At 33.3% G+C, this 19,867-nt stretch overlaps 1 protein-coding gene across 1 annotated transcript in view; it reads right to left on the reverse strand.

Annotated features, from left to right (window-relative positions):
- SPATA48 (spermatogenesis associated 48) overlaps positions 1–19,867 on the reverse strand; it is an 86,861-nt gene that overhangs the window by 1,846 nt on the left and 65,148 nt on the right. Inside the window, exon 8 of the mRNA XM_031957221.1 lies at positions 10,176–10,283. Within this exon, the coding sequence (XP_031813081.1) occupies positions 10,176–10,283 (108 nt within the window). The remainder of the gene's footprint in view (positions 1–10,175; positions 10,284–19,867) is intronic.

The raw sequence follows: 19,867 nt of genomic DNA on the forward strand, positions 1-19,867 counted from the left end.
GAGTGTATTTTCTTTTAGTCATTACCTTTTTTTTCTTCCCTAAATATTAGTAATTCGTTATAGAGACTGTACAACAATATGCTTACAGTTCACCTTTGGGGGTTTAAACACTTCTAAGATCATAGATTTTGAGCTGGTACGAATCTTAGAAATGATCATATGCAGCCTCCTCATTTTACAGAGAGGAAAAATGATTGTAAAAAGTCATATAGGGATTAAGGGGTAGATCCAGGATCTGAGCCCAGATCCTTTGGTTACAATGCATCTTTTATTAACCTTCCTTATTGCTTTTCTTACTCTTGCTTCAACAAGGTGTGAACTTCACTCTGGATTCTTAAACTTTTTGCCAAAGGAATTAAATCCCTAGTGGGTCATACCAAGTTAGAAAGAAAGAAAATAAGAACCCACAGTGGAGTAATTGGATTGTCATTAGTGGGACATACTACCTAAGATCAAAGAAACTCTGTAGGTTGGCTATAGGGTAAGGAACTTTTGGGGCAGAGTGATCTTATAGCTGTCTATTAAATTGTGGTGACATTACAGTAGATCTTGTTGAAAGGGGCCCTATACAGACCAAAACAAAGTTCCTTGAAATATGGAAATGCTTTCCTTAAAGTAACTGTTCTGAGACTCCAATCCCACTCCTATCTGCCTTGCTTTCAGCCTTCTGTTTTACTAAAAAGATCAAGACCATCTGGTAAGGGATTCTTGACTCCTTGTAATATGACTTCCACATCCAAACTGAAAATGCTTTTAGTTATTTGAAAAGCTCCTTCTGCTCTTGCTCTCCCTTTTTCTCTCTTGGCATTCTCTCTAGGTTACCTCACCAGGTTCCATGTGATCAACTAATATCTCATCACAAATGGCTCTGACATCTACATATCCAGCCACCATTATGAGTTTTTCTATCACTAACATGCTAAGATGATTGCACATCTCTATTAATATACCAATAAGATGTCTGTTCTATCTTCCCTTTATGTATTGTTTCCCTGTACCCTAAAATATAAGCTTTTTAAGTTCAGGACTTGATTTTTGCTTGTGTTTTCTATCTGCAACACAACATAGTGTTTGGTATGCAGTAGCACTTAATAAATGCTCGGTTTATCTGTCTTTTTTTCTCAAATTCACCTTGTCCAAAACAGAACTCATCTTTCACTCTAAACCCATCCTGCTTCCCCACATTCCTGCATATGACCAAGGGGACTATCTTATATCTACTTCTGTTTCAAGCTGAGAAGTCATGCTTAACTCTTTACTCATTTACCTATTTCTAATAAGTTTTATCTCCTTAATCGTTCTCAGATCTGTCTACTTTGGCCCATTCACATGACCATCACCCTCATCTGGATTCTCATCAATTCTTCTTGTCTAATACGAGAACTTTTTTAGTTGGTTTCTCTGAATCCAGGTCCCTCTTTTCCTTTATCCTTCATGTATCCAGTTGGGTGTTACTAAAGCATGGAGCCAACTGTGTCACTTCCCTAATCTAAAAGCCTCAGTGTCTACCTAGTGTCTCCAGGATAAAAATGCAAAATCCTCTAAATGTCATTTAAAGGCTATTTCTATCTAGCTACAACTGTTTTTTTCCCTTTTTAAATTAAAGGTTTTTAATTTTCAAAACATATGCATGGATAATTTTTCAACATTAATCCTTGCAAAACCCTGTGCTCCAATTTTTCCCCTCCTTCTCATCCCCTCCCCTAAATAGCAAGTAATCTATTATGTTAAACATGGTAAAAATATGTTAAGTCCAATATATGCATACATATTTATACAATTATCTTTCTGCACAAGAAAAATCAAATCAAAAAAGAAAAAAGTGAGAAAGAAGATAAAATGCAAGCAAAACAAAAAGAGTGAAAATACTATGTTGTGATTCACACTCAGTACACACAGACCTCTCTCTGATTGTACATGACCCTCTTCATCACAAGATCATTGGACCTGGTCTGAATCATCTCATTGTTGAAGAGAGCCATGCCCATCAGAAATGATCACTATATCATCTTGCTGTTATTGTGTACCATGATCTCCTGATTCTATTTATTTCACTTAGTATCAGTTCGTGTAAGTCTCTCTAGACCTCTCCAAAATCATCCTTCTGATCATTTCTTATAGAACAATAATATTCCATAATATTCATATACTATAACTTATTCAGCCATTCTCTGACTGATGGACATCCACTCAGTTTCCAGTTTTTTCCACTACAAAAAGGACTGCCACAAACACTTTAGCACACGTGGGTCCCTTTCCCTTCTTTAGTGTTTCTTTGGGACATAATCCCAGTAGAAACACTGCTGGATCAAAAGGTATGCAAAAAAACTGTTTTTTATGGTTATATATACATTTATCAACCCTAATACATTCCATTTGCTAACTCCATATACACTATTTAATCTCTTGCCTTCATGTATCTGTATTCTATCTTTTGAATGCTCTTCCTATTCACCTCCCCTGTTCAGGTGATCAACAAACATTTACTAATAAGCTACTACATGTCAGAAACTGTGCTAGGCACTGGGAATATAGTGATAAAAATAAAACAGCTTATGTCCTCAGGAACTTGTATTTTATTAGAGTAGGCAACATGTACACATATAAATAAATAACAAAATAAATGCAAGGTAGTTGAGAGGGCATTTGTGGGAGTTGAGTCAAAATTTAAAGGAAGCTATAAGTTTTACAAGGTAGAGATGAGAAGAGGATACATTCCCAGCCTAGAGGTCAGCCTGTTTTAAGGCACAGGGATGAGAGATGGAAAGGTGTTTGTGACAAACAAATAGTCTAATTTAGTCTTCCCACCAAAATCCTTGGCATTGTCAAATGGTATAATATCAGAAATGGATACAATTTTATTAGAAGAAATAAACTTAAGAAGAGGCATTCATATCTATTTTGTTGTTGCTCCCTAAACTGCATGAGATCCTTTCATCTGACATGCACCTGAAACTTTCCACATGTATTGTCTCCTCCATTAAAATGTAAGCTCCTTGAAAGAAGGAGCTATCTTGCTTAAGTTTCCCAGTGCTTAGCATAGTGCTCTGCAAAATGTAAAATCTTTTTTAACTCTTTACTCATTTATTCCTTCATTTTATGGATTGCATGCTTTCTAGAAAAAGCCTAAAAAGATAAGTTGGATTACTTAGCAATCTTTGAGGCTCAGCTCAAGTTCTGCTTCTTACATGAGTTATTTCCTGATTCCTCTAGTTGTTAGGGCCCCCATATTAGTTTTTATTTACTTATTTGTGTATATGTGCTCTCCATTCCCAGTAGACTATAAGTTCCTTGGGAGTAGAATCTATTTTCATTTTTTTGTCTTTATATTGCAGAGCCTAGCATTTAATAAGTCCTTGCTGAATTCATTTCAGTAAAGTACAAGGTAATATTAGGAACCGAGTTGTTGGGAAGGTAGAAATAAGACTGGGTTTCGAAGATATGGAAAAATGTTGGAGCATCTACTAAAAGGAATTCATTAGGAAGTTAATATGGGATGAATAAAAGGAAAATTAAGTAGCAGTGAGAAAACATTTGGCAATAGGTTGCAGAAATCTGTAATGGCTCTAGTCAATATACCTTTACAGCAATAAGATAAAAATGTGTCAAGCTGAACAGACAATTAGGAAAAAATTAATTCATTAGGTTCTTGTGATCTACCTACCATAAGTAGTTGTGGGCTTAACTCTTACTTATAGATACTTTTTCAAAATATGAACAAAAACTCAAAACAAAAATCATTGAATGGCTTTTTACAAAGAAATAAAAATTAGCTATATAGTAAAGATCAGGTGAAATTGACCCTTGAAGGTTGAAGGTCAAAGTTAACACTCCTGCATCACAGAAAACTTGATTCTAGTTAAATTCAGTACATTTTTTTCCTTGATTAGAGAATTCTAACCCAGTGTAAGCAGGATGATTTTCTCTGTTAAACTGTATTTTCACAGTTCATTAAGTATTATATTTCCGTAAAACACCACAGTTTTTCAAGAAGCTCATTGTAAGAAACCAAGAAGTCAATGTTAACAGTTATAAAACTGAGAGTAGACAGCATGGACAGTTGCATCCAATACCAATCTTTGTCATTAATTTCTTAAGGTTCAATTTAACCCAACAAATAATTATTAAGAAAGTTGATGTTTTAGGTATAGGGAATTAAAAAATAATAACAGAAGAGAGTTCTTGTATCCAGATAGCTTACATTTTACCTTAAGGTATATAATATATACACAGAGAAGTAAATAGAAGGTAATTTGAAGAGGAAGAAATATTAGTAACAACTGAGTAAGTTTCCACTGAGAAGGTAATACCTGAGCTGAATCTTGAAGGAAGAGAAGGATTTTGAGAAATGGAGCTAAAGATGGAATGTATTCATGAATGGGATGAGTGGGTTGTACAAATGTACAGAAGCAGGAGATGGAAAACAGGATTTAGGAAATAATTCAGCTGGAATTTAAGGGAAAATAATGTAAGACAAGGCTGGAAAGAGAAGTTTGAGAATAGATTGTGAAAAGCCTTAAATTCCAGAATTCTGAGTTTATATTTTGTACTATAGATGATAGAGGGCCACTGAAAGATTTTAATTAAAAGATCAAACAATAGGTAGAGTTTTAGTTTAGTGAAATTATTTTGACAACTTTAAGGAAGATATATCACAAAGAGAATAAAAGCAAGTAGATACATTAGGAATTATTTAGACAATACTTTAGATGAGAGATAATGAGAGCATGAATAAGGATAGTGTTGATATGAGTGGAGATAAGGGAGAATGGAAACAATATTATGATGTTAGAATCAATAAGACTTGGCAATTGATCATAGGAGGGTGATAGAGAAAGATAAGTCAAGGATGACTAAGATTGTGAACCTGGGTGATTAAAAGAATGACAGTGGTCTCAACAGAAGTTAGAGGAAAAGGAAAGAATATGATTTCCTTTTAGATTTATTGAGTTTGAGATGTCAGTTGGAACTCTTGGTGCATATATCCTGATATCAATTAGCAATTGATGACTAGAGTTAAGGACAGAGATAAGAAAGACAGACCAACAGCTAGCTAGCTTCCTAAACAGATAAGAGATTTAGGTTACATAGATTTGACTGATGAATGAAGCTGAAGACAGAATATATGAAGTCAGTAAACATAAAGGGAGAGAAGATCAAATGAGAAGAAGGCTCAACAGCATGATATTTGTGGAAATATGTATAGAGGAATTGTACATGTTCAACATATATTGGATCAATTGCTGACTGGGGGAGTGGGTGGGGAAAAGGAAGAAAAAAATTAGAATACAGAATTTTGTAGGGGTGAATGTTGAAAATTATATATATAATAAAAATTTTAATTTAATTTTAATTTTAAAATTAATTACAAAATTTAAAATTTTAAATTTAATTTAAAAAAATAGAAAAGAAGTCTCACTCTAGATTCTTGAGGACACCACATGGAACAAGTAAACAGTAAAGCAAAATGAAAAGAAGTGGTCATAAAAGTAAGAGCACTGTGTCACAAAAGCCAAGAGCAAAGAAAATATGCGAGAGGCTAGTCAATATTCCCAGATTAAAGAGAAGCCAAGAATTTAATAGTTAAAAGTTCTTTGGAAACCTTGAAGAGAAGAATTGCAGTAAAGTAGCAGGGTCAGAAGTCACCTTAAGAAGTAATTGAGTGAGTGGTGAGGCAGTAGAGATGTATAAGAGGAGACAAATCTTTCTAGGAGATTGTCAGTGAAAGGGAGGGGAGTTCCTATAAGTAGGTTTCAGGGATAGTAGGGTTAAAGGAAGTTGTGGATTTTGTTTGTTGGTTTGTTTTGTTTTTAAGGTATATGGGAAACCTGGCTATATTTGTAGGAAGGAAACAAGTAGAAAGAGAAAGACTGAAGTTGACTGAGAAGGAAGAAATGACTACTGAGGCAAGAGCCTAGAGAAAATAAGAGGAAATGATTAGTTTGACAAAGACGAGATTTACCTCTTATTCAGAAGCTGGAGCAAAGTCTGAGTGACTTCTCCATGGTCATAAAGTTAGTATATATACTAGTGGCCACCTTCCTAGTTTCCAGGTTGCTTTTTAAAACATTACATCACACTGTCTTTAGTCAGTACAGTTATATGACATTCCAATGGCACATAATATCAAAACAGAAGCAAAGCAAAAGAAGCAAAGGTTATTTAATATTAAGGTCCTAGGACATAAAAAAAATGTAAGATTAGAGGGAAAGGATCCAAATATACAACTGAACTGACAAGCTGTAGAATCGAGACTATGAAAAGTAGAAATTGAGACCAAAAGAGATGATGGAGAAAGAAAACAGAAATGATAGAGGAAATGGGAAAGATGAAGAATTTGTTCAAGACAAATGATTCGGGGGGGAAAAATGAAAGTAATAAAGTTTATCAACAAAATGGAATATCAGAATTTGAAATTATGGAGGCAGAACAGGGTGATAGTGAATTATGAACTGTTAGGAAATTTTTACTAATGTCTAGTTGAAATTTGTTTCTCTTCAACTTTCTTTGCTTTTTAGACCAAAGATCCCCATTTCCTTCAACTAAGCTTCAAATTGAGTGATCTCTTGTTCTCCCTGCATTGTGATCAGTCTCTTTGTGTATGGACAATCCTGCCAGTGCCCTTCATGTAAAATCCATCACTGAGTAAAGTATTGCAGATGTGGTCTGATCAGGACAAAAAACTTTCCCTATTTTTGTAGCACAACTCTATATGTTGGATCAAAATCAATATGACTCATAGATTTGTAATATTTGAGTTTCATTCTGCCATGAGGATACTTCGTTAATGACAAAGACTGGTCATCCTGAGGTTCTACCATGAAGATTTATGGTGGTAAGTCAGAACCACAGAATATATTTTATTGAACTTATTAAGTTCTTAATAACACAATGATAAATTATCAAGTAAGCTTGATTACATGCTAGTAAACTTTTGTCTTTTTGAGAACAAATAAACTATAACTTTGAAGTAATTTTAATGTTGATCTTGTTTTTTTTTAAGTCTTCCTCACACAAAATAAATAAAATATTCAGTTTTACTTAATTTTCAAAGATTATGCCTAAATCATATTGCCTGGAAGTTGATTCACCTTTAAATAAACTCTACAAAAACATAGCTGCACCTTGTGGGTAACATTTGAAGACTTGTTCTTAGAGCAAATTGAGAGCCATAAAAGTCAAGATCTTTGTTGTGTTGGGTTTTGCTTCTTCTGTTCTCTATTGTCTCAATTTTGTCATAACAGGAAAAGCACTGGTTTATCTAACTTCATGAACACTTTCAATTCTTCTGAACCAGAATGATGAAGAGATAATGGGGCCCCTTAGAAAGCAAGAGCCTTGCTCTTTTTTAATTACATCATAGAGCATTTAATGCCATACCAAATACATAGGGACCCTATTATTAATGTGTTATTAATAAGTAATTTAAATATTGAAGTCAAAAAGCTATGAATGTGGTTGAGCTGTCCCCTTTTCTTCTTCTAATAAAGAAAAGGAGATAATAGTAATGGTTCTGTTAAGCAGACTATAAAGTATGACTTCACTATGACTTTCTAAGCTGTGCTGTCTAGGAAAATATGGTCAAAAAGATAATTCCCAGGAGAAGGATTATTTGATGGGTATACCATCTGAGACCTTACATGAACATATCTATAATATCTCCCTAATTGTGCATCCCTTTTTAAAGATAGCTAGCCCTTTCCATTTTAAATAGCTCCCTATTCAACAAAGGGAGAAAAATATATCTATTCAGTCATTTTAGGGGGCAAATGGGGAAAGGACATTCTTTCCATCCAATTCAAAAAGAATATGAAAAAAATCATAGAATTTTGAATCTAAAAGAGATCTCCATGGCCATCCAGTCCAATCTATACCTGAAAAAAAAATCCACTCTACACAAACTTAGCAAATAGTCATCTAGTCTTGGCTTAAAGTACTCCAATTTGGGAAAACCTCCAACCTCCTAAGAAGCCTATTCCATTTTCAAAAAGCTCTATTTGTTAAAAAGTTTCTTTTTATTTTTTAATTTTCAAACCTAAATTTGCCTTTGCCATTTATCCCATAGGACTAAATAAAACAAGTATATTCTTTATTTGTTGTGACTAATCAAAATAAATCATTTCCTGCTACTCCCTTCCCAGGTATCTCTTGTCCTAGTTAACCATCCCCATTCCCTCCAATTGATTTAGAGATAGGATAAACTCAAGAGTCTTGATTCTCCTCTTTCTGTATTGGTAATTCATATTTATAAGTGTCTTTCCTAAAATATAGATGTTTTTAGTATTTTCCCAGAAGCTATTTTATTTAAGATTTTTTGTTATTCTGAACTTGAAAAATAGCAACAAACATGAATGTTTCTATATACAAAGAACAAAAATAGAGGATTGTATATGAAAGCATCAATCTCCATTATGTGCATCTTGGTTTTTTTAAATTATGTACTAAACTCAGCACTTTATATCCAAAAGGGTCTTGTTTGTATGCATTTGCTTCTGAATCTTTACTCTATAATGTGCATTTTTAAAATGCTTCACTGACACTTTTTCTATTCCCTTTTTTCCCCCATGTCCATAACACAGTATGAGTATTTATTCCGGTTTTCTTATATCAAATACAATATCTCTTTCATACACTGGATTAATATAAAATTTATATTTTATATTATATATATATAAAGGATTAATACAAAATTTCTGGTTGGTCCAGTAAAAAAATTTGGCAAATTTAAATTTGGATCTACTACTAAAGTTAATGCTACTTTCTCAAGTAACTGTAGTTATTAGTTTATGCTTTGTTTTGAAAAAAACAAATAGAAATTATTAGAATTTATTCTACATTAATTAATAGAAAGAGATAAAAGATGGATTTATAAATAGATGATATGGATAAATTGACAGGCGAATGGATGGCTAGCACATAATTTGATAAATGACTAGAGAGGTAGATGGCTAGAGAGACAGACAGACAGATGGGCAGACAGATAGATAAATACATAGGTAGGTAGACACAGCTGGACATCCAGGCAGCCAAACAGATAGGCAAATTTGCAGACAGATAATTTGGGGTGATTTGGCACTATGGTGAAGTTAGCAACTGAATTTAAAACACAACAGCTTTTTTCTTTTTCAATAAGTTATTGATGAGTCACTGCAGATCAGCACCTATAATATTGGTTTGTGTCTTGGTCACATTTTTAGGACCAATTACAGTGTAAAGTTCCACAGTTTCTTTACTCTATCAAATTAAAACCAGGAGTCAAAATGTCACTAATTTATACACTTAATGGAAATCCACAGGTCCCAGCAAACATATTCACATTTGAACCCTCATAGTCATTTGAAGGCAGTGTTTCAAAAAATCACTATTAATTCAATGGCCATCTCTGTACTGGTCAAGGAAAGATCACCAAGGATATCTAAAAGAAAGGCTCTTTGATGAGTCGATGGGATTCTAGAGGTCCTATAAGGTCAGAGTAATGACCTGCCCTAGATTACAACATTGCATTTAACTGCAAAAAAGTCAATCTGAATCTATTTAAGACCTGATCTACATTTTCAGCAATACATTATTTTATTTTCAAGACCAAGCCTTCTAGCAAGTGCTTTCAAATTTGAATTATAATGAGCAATAAAGCGGTTTGTTTCTTTACTGGCAGCTTCAAACTAACGAGCCTTCAGTAAGCTAGCATCTAACAGCTGTTCTTTTCAATTTGTAAATGTGATGTTTGAAAGATGGTTATTATCTTCAATAGAATTTTCTGTTTTCTGAGAAATAATGCAATTATTCCCAGAAAAAAAAAAGTGATTCACAGACAAATGAAAAATGTACATGCCTTCTAAACAGCATGCATTTATTTAGTTAATGCAGGTACATGGGTTGAAATACAGAACTGTAAGTCTAACTAGCAGGGTTGAGTCCAAGCTAAAGCGAAGCAAGAGCATTCTTCTTTCCACATACACCAACTTTTTAAACACTGATGTGTGAAGACTGATACTGATCCCTTGAAGTGTGAAAATTAAACCCATTCTTTTTCATGGAAAAAAAGTGACTCCTCCATTTTTTTTAACCAAAGCAAATTCGTTTTTAGTATTTAATTGTTCTTTAATGAAATAACCATAATTAGGATTCTCTCTCTAATGTATCTGAACAAATTGAATAATCGTCTTTGCACTTACCGCCGAATTGCTGAACTTGTGTCTGGGACTGTTGGTGGAATATCAGAATTTGCTGGGTGGGTGGCTGTGAAATGAACCTTGCCAGCATATCCTGGAATATTTGCAGAGCTGAAGAATAAAGTCAAAAAAGAAGGAGGGAAAGACATTAAGAAAGTAAAATGTAAAAAAAGGCCTTTTTTAAGAAGAGAAGGGGAAAAGAATTATAACCTATATTTTTTTCCTTCTAAATTTGAGGAAATGGGATTCTGATTGCTGAAACTGGGATGAAGGATATAAATCTGTGGCATTATCATACATAGAAATGTCAATTTCCTCCTGTTCTGAGATTAAAAAAAAATAAGGATTCTCTCTCTCTCTTTCTCTTTCTCTCTTTCTCTCTCTCTCTCTCCCTATCTATCTATCTTTTCTCTTTCTCTGTCTCTCTTTCTCTAACTCTCTCTTTCTCTCACACACAAACACACACAAACCCTTACAATGTTCAAAACATCAACTGCAGTATTCCCTTTTCCTATTATTTAGAATTTGCATACATTTTACAACTATGCTTCATTGTCAAAAATGACATTTCCTAAGAAGGAAAAACCAGGAACTAGTGGTTTACAAAAATATCAGGCATCAAGTTCATATATAACTTGGCAATGCTAATTTGAATATTTGTCCTCAAAACCATTATATTTGCATTAGCTTTGTTATTTTTCAAACTGTTAACTTGTGACACTGTATTCTGTATAAGTGATTTAGAATAGTCTTAAAATATGAACTGTTAATTTTAATAGAGTAATATATGAGTCTATGTCAATTTCATTTAATATCCTACCCAAAAAATGAGGCAAAAAAGAAAGAAGAAAAAGGGAAAAGAGATGACAGGAAGAGAGAATAATTGGGGTCTCTCTCATTGTATATATTCTGTCAATAGCTTGTTTAAAGAGAGAAACAATTCTAATGCCAAAAAATACTCTAAATAATTATTTTCATAAGTAATTCATAGGATTAAGATGAAAATTAGGTAAATTAGATAAAATGAATATAAAAACTTATTTCACAGTCTATAATTTCAAAAAAGATTTAAGAGTTTGAAAAGGACTTTCTAGATTTTCTAATTCCAATACCCTCATTTTACAGATGAAAAAACTGAAGCCACTTTTCCTATTACACCACATTCCCACAAATCTTGATTTCTTCCATGTGAGTATTCTCTCTACCAGTCTATCGCCAAGATAAAAAACATGGATAAAAAGTAAGTAAGAAATTGGAAAAGTTTATATAAAAGATATGTGTAGTGTGAAAAGACACATTAGTTCTTCAGAACTAATCATACATTAGTAGATGCTACAATCAACATCTACTAAGTTCCTAGTTTATTACAATAAAAGTTAGCTAATTAGGAGAAATGAATATAGAGGCTCTCTAAATTGTGATGTAGCGGCAAGACTTTAGATTCAGAAGGAACCTTAAAGATATATTTAAATTCCTTCATTTTGAAAATGAGTAAACAGACTATAAAAGACAATGAGATTTACACAAAGTCCCAAAGCTAATTTATGGCTGTACAAAGATTAGATCCAGGTGTCTAGACTAGAATTCTAGTTCAGTGTTCTTTTTACCATATTGCCCACTGTCATTATTCTCCCTTTATCCAATATCACTGAAGGATGAATTATTTTACATGGATGAGTTTCCCAAAGAATACTTAATTCACTTAAAATGCAAAGATTTTAAAAAGTATTTATTTTTGATGGTACTTTTTATAAAATATATTACAAGGTGGGCACCCATTGTTTAGGAAATGGCTGGATAAATGTGATATATGAGTGTAAAGATATTATTTTACATATATGAAGAATTCCTAGGAAGACAAATGAAGCATTGTACAATGAAGTAAATAGAAACAGCGTACACTAGAGATATAGTAGTATAAAGGAAAGCTAATACAAAATAATGTAAAGGAAAAACATTGTAAAAGGAGGACTAGCTTTGAATAATAATAAAAACCAATCTTGATTATGGGAAACAGAAAATAAAACAAACCTACTTCATCTTGGCCAAATGCAGAATTCTATATACGATGTTAGATATATCACATATTTGTTAATCCAATCCAATTTCTTTGTTACAAGGGAATGTTGAATGTGAGAGTGGTTGGGGCTAATTTTCAAAATGACTATCATGTAAAAATAAAAGTCCTCAATGAAACATTTTAAAAGTAAAATGAAAATTATCACATATTTCAAATTTTCTGAAGCCAAATATATTGGATAATTAATCTTATGCAATAATATATTAATGGCCTCAGGGACTATTCTATTAAATGGAACCAGACTATTGGGCTTTTGAGTTTTTGTGTCTTTTTTTAATTGATTTTCTGCCTCTTCTTTGCAGTAAGACTATCAGCTTTTACTTCATGCTGTTGTCACTGGGCTTATCTCTAACAGTTCCTTCTCTCAATCAACTTTCTAATTTCCTGATAGCATTCTGCCTGGGTTTGGGGAACCAGAAAGTAAAGCTTTTTAAAATTATGTCAAATAAAAGTGAATATTCTCTGAATGAAACACTTAAGGGGTTCTACAATATGTAGCTGTCATGATCCATGTTGCAAGGACTTTGTGGTATTGATTCTAGACTTTGTGGTATTAACTTTGGTCTTTTCAATATTCACTGTTATCCACAGGCATTTAACAACAACAATGTCAATAACAAAAAGCTTATCCAGATAATCAGCAATATCTTAGAGCAGATGTTTTTTAACTTTATTTTATGTCATAGACTCATTTGGCAGTCTAGTGAAGACTGTGGAAACCCTTTGCAGAACAATGTTTTTAAAGGCATAAACAACATAAGATCACTAAAGAAATCAATTATATTGAAACACAGTTTAAAAAAATATTTTTAAAGATTAATTCTTGGACCCAGATTAAAGACTCTCACCTTAGAAAGTTGGGGATTCAGAATAAGTGCCTTCTGGATTAGTAGGATAAAATAAATTTAGGAAGGTGGTGAAGTGTGTAAAGTGCTAGATTTCAGACAGAAAAATCTGAGTTCAAATCCATCCTCAGAAATTTTTGAGCTGTTACAACTTCTCTCAACCTAATTTTTCTCCTCTCTAAAGTAGGGATAATAATACACAGGATAAATGTAAGGATCAATTAATAAGCATTTATTGAACATATACTGTTTTTCAAGTACTACTTAAGTTATGAGATAACCTTTCTTAAGTATTCTCAAACCTTAAAGTTATAGATAATGTTGAATATTATTATTGTATAATAATACTCATAATAATGTATCTGTGAAATAAAAATCAGCAAGTAGTCATTGACTGGTTCTTGTCATGTGCAAGGCATTATGTTGTATAATGTGGGAAATGTAAACAAGTAGAAGATAATATCTCTGCCCTTGAAAGGCTGTCAATCTAGTTGGAGAAAGAAGGGCAAGTGAGATTTCCACTGTATTCTGCCTAAGTCCTAAGATCATTTTGGAAGGCCACTTTGTAGGAAGGATAGTAATAAACTATAAAGAGTCCAGAGTGGAGTGACTGAGATAGTAAAAGAATTTGAGATCATGTCATACAAGCATCATCAAATGTAAGAAGAAGCTGAAGTCATTTAGCTTGGAATAGAAAATATTTAGAGGAAAGGATTGGTCAAGTGCTTGAAGTGCCCTCATGTGGAAATGATGTCTGTCAAAGTGGCTAAAAGATTGATTTTTGGCAATTAGGAGAAAAATAGTAGTTTTTTTGTTTGTTTGTTTTTGTTTGTTTGTTTTTAGCAATTATTAGATTTATCTAGAGGCAGATTCAGCTGCCTAAAAATAGTGAGCAGCCTCACACTTGAGATCTTCAAGCAAAGAATAAACTATTTGTTGGGTGTATTGTTGAGAGCATTCTGGACTTAGTATCCTCTGAGGTCCCTCCTAGTCTTGATAGTATATGAATCTGACACTTACATTTCTGAAAATTTCAATAACTATATGTTTTAAATAATAAACAGGAGACTTTAGTTCAAAGTATCTGTTTTCATCATCACCTTTCTTATTTCTTTTGCATTTTCTCAGAAAGAAAAAACATTCTATACCACAGTGACAAAACAGAGACACAGATACAAGGTTACAAACTTGGCTTGTGCCAAGTTATTTTATGTGGTTCCAACTTCTCATCAGTAGGATCTCTTTCTGTCAGTGTGACGTCTCTCTTGGTGATCCTCTCCTTTGGTTCCTCATTACTGCACTGTGGCAGAGTCAAAATGAAAAGGAGGAGAAATGACCAAAACCTCATCCAAAGTTAAACAAAGACCCCACCCATGGATTACTCACAAGTAGATGCTTTCTATTTAACTCTAAGTGTACCCACTCAAAGAATAAAGAGTTCTATATGTGCAGAGGACCTGGTTCAACAGCCTGCTCTGTTACTTAGTACCATTGGTTCTTGGACAGATTACTTCTTTGGAAATCAGTTTCCTCACCTGTAATGAATGGGTTAGATGATCTTAAACATCTCTTTCAGTTCTAAATCTAGGATTCTATGAGCAAAAGAAAAAAAAAAAGGACCAATTGTGTTCTCAGGGCATGACAAATAGTTCATTTTGGTGGGGCTGCAGGATATATAAAGAAGGGTAATTGAAGATGAAGAAAGGATGGATTGATGTCAAATAGTGAATATAAAGTGAATGAATTTGTGCATTTTGTGGCAAGCAATCACTTCATGTCTTATGAACAATGGAATGTAAGATCACTGAGAGCAGAGACTATTTCTCACTTTTGTCTTTTTGTTTTTAATTCCTGGTACTGCTTGTTATGCAATAGGTTATATAATAGGTAATAAGCAATTATTATTGAGGGGGCAACGAAGTGGCACCTTAGTGTGAGCATTGGAAATTGAATCAAGAAGACCTGAGTTCCAATCTACCTTATGTGACTCTAGACAAGTGATTTAACAATTTGCCTCAATTTCCTCATATGTAAAATGTACTGAAGAAGAAAATGACAAACCACTCTACTATCTTTGCCAAGAAAACCCTGAAGAGGTAATAAAGACTCAGATGTGATTGCAACAAGTGAACAACATCAATAAATGATTATATAATTTAATTGGTACTGGTCTATATTAGTTACTGTTGTTTTTGTTCATCTACTCCTGGAAGAAAGTGAATTCTGGAATATGACTTTATCCTTCATTAATCTAGCATGGTATATAGTAAGCCTTTAATTAATGTTTGTTGAATGACTTACACTGACCATCCTAAAAACTAACATAAAGAAGAGAATGAAGTCAATAACAATGGTGAAATAAATAGTATAGCTTGCTAGGGTTTCATGGGATTTTTAAAATGTGATATTGTGATCATGTGTATCTAAAAAATACATTTAAAAATCAGTAAATGAGATAGAGTAGTTTAGACATATATATAGCACATAATTGACTGAGAAAACAATTCCAGGTTTGTTTGTATGGATTGTCATTGTCCAAATGTTGACCACTGGCCTTGAGATTTAATTAGGGATTTCCTTATACAAAAGTGGTGGCAAGTAAGAGAAGTAACAAGAGTAAAGCAAAATTATTGAAGTATGTCTGTCTCCCCAAGCATTAATTAAAGCTTCCATGCATATTACAAAGGAAATCCCCATCAACTGTGCTGGAGTTTTTTTCCACTCACCCTAAAACACCTGCAGAATTAAAATATATCACTTAGATCACAGTCTCCTATTGCAGGGCTTTCATAAAAGAAAGAACTTAATGTAAAAAGCTTGGTAATCATGCTAGATTCTCTATAAACAGATTTTGAATGATTAGATTTTAAAAAATAATGTTGTGCATGGAAATATACATACATGTGGTATCTATATGTACATACAAGGTTTCCCAGAAATCTAAATGCATTTTTAAGTCCAAAATAGCTTCAAACTGCACTAAGACTTTGGGAATATAGTGTATGTACACACATATGTATATATGTAGACATGATGATTGGAACCAGCAGACTGAATTTAGAATTGTTTGTTTAGTTTTGAGAAATGAATAGAAGAGGAAGAGCACAATAAGCTGATTTATTTTGGTGATTTGATAAATAAGAAAAAAAGGCATTACTGATATAGATCACAATTCATTTTTGCTTAAGCTTGGAGCAGGCATATGAAAAAAGTGCTATTTCTCAGTCTTGATGCACCCATCAGAATGTGGTGTCCAACAAGCATCCATCACTCTAGCTTGGGGCACTGTGTGACTGCCTGATTGTGCTCAGTGGCTTGTTAAAGAGGGATGGAAACATTCTCAAAGTGAACTGAGGAGCTGAAAAAGACTGGCAAAGGAATTTTTAGCTTCTGTGCATGATCCAATACTGCCCCCATTTGTGGATCTCAGAGGGAAGCCCCAGCTAATTTTAACTGAAGAGGTTGTAAATTTCATTCTGATTCACTGAATCATAACCTTTTGTATGATTTTTATTCCTGGATGTGAAAATCATGTGGCACTGACACAAGGCAAGATAAGTTGCTCATTTTCTTTCTAGTTGTAAGAGGCCTGATTTGATTTATGAAAGAAAAAAAAGTTAATAGTTGGTCCCCTAATTTTACAACCACTTATTTTTATTATTATTATTATTTTTTTGCTCCTGAATCATGACAAAAGAGACAATGAAGGGATTAAATAATCTTGGGAAAGAAAGAAACAAGAAGATGACCATCTTGCTTTTTCTCTATTTTCTTCTAATTCCTGTTATCCTTTTTAATCTTAAAAATTTCCCCATTATCTTCCAATTTCTTTGTTCTCAAGAATATGTGTGTATGTATATGTACGTGTGTGTGTATGTTTCCCATTCCAGATCTGCTTCTTTCACTGACTCTGGCTCTTGCTTGTTCTAAACAGTAAATTAGCTTGGGATGAGCCTTTATTTTGTTTGTGAAAGGGAAAAACAAAATAAATAATTTAATTTATTTTTCCAGTAAATTTATTTAATACATAATATTTTATGAATTATATTGGGAGAGAAAAGGAAAAACCATGGGAGAGATAAAAAACAAAAAAAACAAAAAAAGAAATAAACATAACATGAATTGATTTACATCCAGTTTCCTTAGTTCTTTTTCTGGGTGTGGCATTTTCCATCCAAAGTCTATTGGGATTGCTTTGAATGACTGAACCACTGAAAAGAGCCAAGTCTTGTTGCTGTTATTGTGTATAATATATTCCTGGTTCTGCTTGTTTTGCTCAGCCTCAGTTCATATCAGCTTGGTCATTATTTTTGTAAAACAACAATATTCCATTACCTTCATATACCACAACTTGTTCAGCCATTCCCCAATTGATGGGCATCTTCTCATTTTCCAATTCTTTGCTACCATAAAAAGAGCTGTTACAAACATTTTTGTACATATGGGCCTCTTTCCCTCCTTTAAGATCTCTTTGGGATATAAGCCCATTAGTAGCACTACTGGGTCAAAGGGTATGCAGAGTTTGATAATTCTTTGGGGATAGTTCCTAATTGCTCTCTAGAATGGTTGGATCATTTCACAACTCTGCCAACAATACATTAATGTCGAATGTAAACTGTTTGCATTTTTGTTTTTCTTCCCGGGTTATTTTTACCTTCTGAATCCAATTCTCCCTGTGCAACAAGAGAACTGTTTGGTTCTGCACACATACATTGTATCTAGGATATTCTACGACATATTCAACATATATAGGACTGCTTGCCATCTAGGGGAGGGGGTGGAGGGCAGGAGGGAAAAATCGGAACAGAAGTGAGTGCAAGGGATAATGTTGTAAAAAAAATTATCCTGGCATGAGTTCTGTCAATAAAAAGTTACTATAAAAAAAATAAACACTTATCCCCATGGGAAAAACAAAACAAAACAATACATTAATGTCCCAGTTTTTCCATATCTCTCCAATATTTATCATTCTCTTCTCCTGTCATTTTAGCCAAGTATGAGAAGTATGAGGTGGTACCTCAGAGTTTTAATTTGCATTTCTCTAATCAATAGTGATTTAGAGCATTTTTTCATATAACTATAAAAGGCTTTAATTTCATCATTTGAAAATTATCTGTTAGTATTCTTTGACTATTTGTCATTTGGGGAAATGACTTGTATTTTTATAAATTTAACAGGATTCTTTATATATTTTAGAAATTAGACCTTTATCAGAAATGCTGGTTATAAAGATGTTTTCCCAGTTTTGTACTTCCTTTTTAACCTTTTCTGTTGGTTTCGTTTGTGCAAAACTTTTTTAATTTAATGTATTCAAAATTGTTCATTTTGCCTTTCATAATGTTCTCCAGTTCTTCTTTGGTCCCTTCTCCAAAGATCTGATAGGTAAATTATCCCTTGTTCTCCTAATCTGTGTATGGTATCATCCCTTACACCCAAACCATATACTCATTTTGACCTTATTTTGGAATGGACTGTGAGATGTAGATCTATGCCGATTTTCTGACGTACTATTTCCCAATTTTTCCAGCAATTTTTGTCAAATAGTGAGTTCTTATTCCAGAAGCTGGAGCTTGGGGGTTTATGAAATACTAGATTACTATAGAGCTTGATTATTGTATCATGTGTGTCTAATCTATTCCAGTGGTCCACCACTCTATTTCTTAACCAGTACCAAATGGCTTTGATGATTGCTGCTTTATAATATAGTTTTATAATATACCAAACTATAATATAGTTTGGTACTACTAATATCATTTAATTTTATTACAACATGTTTTTAGAGTATATTTTTGCTTAAAAACTATGGCAATGATTTTTTTCACTCTAGATCCAGAAATTTTTGTTAGGAAAGATAGATAGAAAGGTCTTACATATTAGGACCTCTTGTGGAGACCTGGTTCACTGGGCTCTGGCAGGAAGGAACTCTTTCTTGGTGACTCCTAGGAAGAAGGGAGTGGGTAACCTTCAAGAACATTAGTCACTCCTAAATAGCAGCAGGTTATCCAGAAAGTCTTAGCATAGGTAGTAGGACAATGGCAGCTGAAATAGCTGTGATTGAAAAATCAATCAACACAAAAACTGCTGGGAAAAATGGAAACTAATATGGCAGAAACGAGGCATTGATCCACACTTAACACCGTACACCAAGATAAGGTCAAAATGGGTTCATGACCTCGGCATAAAGAATGAAATTATTAATAAATTAGAGGAACACAGGATAGTTTACCTCTCAGATCTGTGGAAGGGGAAGGAATTTATGACCAAAGAAGAACTAGAGATCATTACTGATCACAAAATAGAAAATTTCGACTATACCAAACTGAAAAGTTTTTGTACAAACAAAACTAATGCAGACAAGATTAGAAGGGAAGCAATAAACTGGGAAAATATTTTTATAGTCAAAAGTTCTGATAAAGGCCTCATTTCCAAAATATATAGAGAATTAACTCTAATTTATAAAAAAATCAAGCCATTCTCCAATTGAAAAATGGTCAAAGGATATGAACAGACAATTCTCAGATGAAGAAATTGAAACTATTTCTAGTCATATGAAAAGATGCTCCAAGTCATTATTAATCAGAGAAATGCAAATTAAGACAACTCTAAGATACCACTACACACCTGTCAGATTGGCTAAGATGACAGGAAAAAATAATGATGATTGTTGGAGGGGATGCGGGAAAACTGGGACATTGATGCATTGTTGGTGGAGTTGTGAACGAATCCAACCATTTTGGAGAGTAGTTTGGAACTATGCTCAAAAAGTTATC

This window comes from Sarcophilus harrisii, chromosome 1, assembly GCF_902635505.1.
Source record: "Sarcophilus harrisii chromosome 1, mSarHar1.11, whole genome shotgun sequence".
Classification (NCBI taxonomy): Eukaryota; Metazoa; Chordata; class Mammalia; order Dasyuromorphia; family Dasyuridae; genus Sarcophilus; species Sarcophilus harrisii.